This window comes from Phytophthora parasitica (genome assembly GCF_000247585.1).
Source record: "Phytophthora parasitica INRA-310 unplaced genomic scaffold supercont2.10, whole genome shotgun sequence".
In the NCBI taxonomy this organism is placed as follows: domain Eukaryota; phylum Oomycota; class Peronosporomycetes; order Peronosporales; family Peronosporaceae; genus Phytophthora; species Phytophthora nicotianae.
The window spans coordinates 1,012,978-1,015,658 of NW_008648996.1; the positions used below are offsets into that span (position 1 = coordinate 1,012,978).

General features: G+C 53.7%; 1 protein-coding gene across 1 annotated transcript; it reads right to left on the minus strand.

Moving 5' to 3' along the window:
* On the minus strand, window positions 1–2,526 carry PPTG_06836 (hypothetical protein). Its single transcript, XM_008900879.1, has one exon. It carries the CDS (start codon window positions 2,458–2,460, stop codon window positions 370–372), a length of 2,091 nt encoding a protein of 696 aa, XP_008899127.1. The 5' UTR covers window positions 2,461–2,526; the 3' UTR covers window positions 1–369.
* Between the last annotated feature and the right edge of the window lie 155 nt (window positions 2,527–2,681).

Genomic DNA, 2,681 nt, shown 5'->3' on the forward strand with positions numbered 1-2,681 from the left:
AAAAAAAAATAATGCTTCGAAGTACAAAGTGGAGAGAAAAGAGGTGAGGTGTATTGTCGATACTGCGGCTAATAGCGTTATTACACGTAGCTTGAGCGTGGGGAGAGGAGGGAGTTGCTTGGTCTGGACGCCAAAGGTGATTCCGTTGGGTGGAACCTTGTAGCTTGGCTTGGTAGTGGACCCATCGAGGTATCAATACTCAGGCGACGGGATCACACGGACTGTGGTCACCGCGCATGAGTTTGACGTGCACAAACTTGGATCCACCATCGTAAGTAGGAACTCGCTTGATGTTTTGCCTACTTCGTACTTGAAAACAACCCTTTCACCAATATTTTTTCAGTCCTCACCCCTCGTTTATGGAGGGGTTTACGGTCCAGCGGCGCGATACGGCGTAGAACTCTCGCAAGGCGAAGGAATGTGCAGCTGATGGAGCGATCCCTGAGACGCCTGCGATGCACGCGAGTAGCGAGAAGGACGCTCTTTATCGATCTTGCTCTTGACGAGTTCGTCACCATTGGTAGCAGTACCTGGGGTCGCGATCTGAATATGCTCGACAGAGTCCCAACCAAAGTCGTGGTTCAGCATATCCAGCGATTTCGGATCGAGGTTACGAGCCACGAGGGTTTTGCCGGCATCGCGGTACCGCATCGCAGCCTCACGCAGCGCCTCGACAGCCGAAAAGTCAGCGAAAATACAGTCACGCATGTCCAGGATAACTACATTAGGATCGTGTTGAACGTCGAAGAACTCGCGGAAAGAGGCCACAGACGAGAAGAGGAGTTGGCCCTTCACGTAGTAAACCTTTGCTTCCTCGTGGCTCGTAAGCAGTTCATGATCAGCCGTGCGGTCGTGGGCGTTGACAACGGGGACGACCTCCATACCTGTGTGGTACGTAAGCAAGAGTCCGCTCTGCCAACCATTGACCAGACACTGCCAGATGACGCCTACAATGACAGCGATAGCCAGGTTCATTGCAGCAGCGAGCACCGTCACGAGGATAATTGCAATGGAATCCGTAATCTTGACGCGGAAAATGAGCTTGAGAGATGGCCAGTAGAACGTGTGAATGACGATCACGAAGAGAATTCCAGTCAGGCAGGCCACAGGGACACGCTCGATGACGGAACTGGCGAAAAATACAACCAGAAACGTGCAGATGCCACCCATAAATGACGATAGACGGTAACGCGCACCGTTCAAAATGTTGCCATTGGACTGAGCGATCATAGAGCAGCCTCCCATACCCGAAAAGAATCCACACAACACGTTACCGATACCCTGAGCGATGCACTCTTTGCGTGTAGCTGTCTGCGATAGCTGCTCTTTCTTTAAATCCACAACAGACTGCAGCGTCATCAGCGACTCAAAGAGTCCGACAGCCATGATACTGGCCGCAGTGGACAGCACAACGCCCCAGTCTTGTACGTCACCGAACTTGGGAACGGCAAAAGTGGGCAACCCACCGTCCAGTGGAGACGTATCTCCAATAGTCCGCACGTCGTAGCCGAGGAGAGGACGGTTGATGCCGAACTCAAACCCAACGCCAATCACAGCTGCAACCAGCGTGGGCGGGATCAAGTGGCCAATATACGGCGTTCTCGGGAAGTAGTGCATGATAGCCATGGTTACAAGCACCAGACCGATAGTAACCCACGTCGTGGGCGACGACACACTCATCCACTTGAGGTCACCTGCGATTTCGCACTCTCCGAAGCGCATCGTGTCGTTCTTGCATACTTCAATGGTCGTTTTCTGCGAGATGAACATCATTAATGCCAAACCATTCAAGAATCCAATATGTGCGGTTCGAGGAATCATGGAGAAGAGCTTCGACAGTTTGAGCAGGCCAAAGACAAGTTCCAGAATACCAGCAATCGTCACAGCCACAAAAAGGTGTTGCAATCGCTCCTCGTACGTCAAATAGGCCAGCGAGCCGGTGCCGCTGGTGATGGTCGGCATGACCATAGCCACAGCTCCTGCAGCACCGGCAACGGTGGCAGGGACGCCGCCAAATAGACTCACGGCCACACCGAGGAAGCCTGTGGCGTACAGACCGTTAAGTGGGTCCAGATTGGCCGCGTAGCTGAAGGCCACAGTCTCTGGGATCATGAGCAGCATGGCTGCTACACCGCAGAGCATTTCGGTCTGGAAGACCAGCAGATTTTGCCAATAGAAGCGCGTCGAGTCCTTGACGTCGCGACGGAGTTTGTCGGTCACTTCGGCGGTCGACAGTTGTGGGGTGTGTGCATGTTGGCGCACGGTACGTGCAAGTCTACGGACACCCTGACCAACACTCTCGTCCAAATGTTCACGCAACGAGTGCTTGGCGTCGCTGGCCTCGAGCGCCGTATACTGCGACGGCTTGGAGGGCGTTGGAGGGCGTGGGAAAAAGGTGGAGCCCGACGAGCGACGCGGGGTCAAGCCGTGCTCGATGTCGCCCGCCTGCGTGCTTCCCATTGTCAGCAGAGCAGGAGTGAATGTGCGTGTTGCGCGGCAGATTGGAAACTGGCAGCCGTTGCAAACTGCAACGCGAAAATGACGGTCGGATAAAAATAGACTTTGTCCGAGTGAATCTGTCGCCTACCCGCATGAAGCAGGTTCCATTTAACACAAGAGACAGTTTTACTGGGACGCAGACATGCATAGACGAGGCAGATTCGCTTCAATCACACGAATTA

What these genes read in the sequence shown, in the direction of transcription:
- PPTG_06836 (XM_008900879.1), bottom strand. Translation starts at nt 2,460, where the DNA reads ATGGGAAGCACGCAGGCGGGCGACATCGAGCACGGCTTGACCCCGCGT.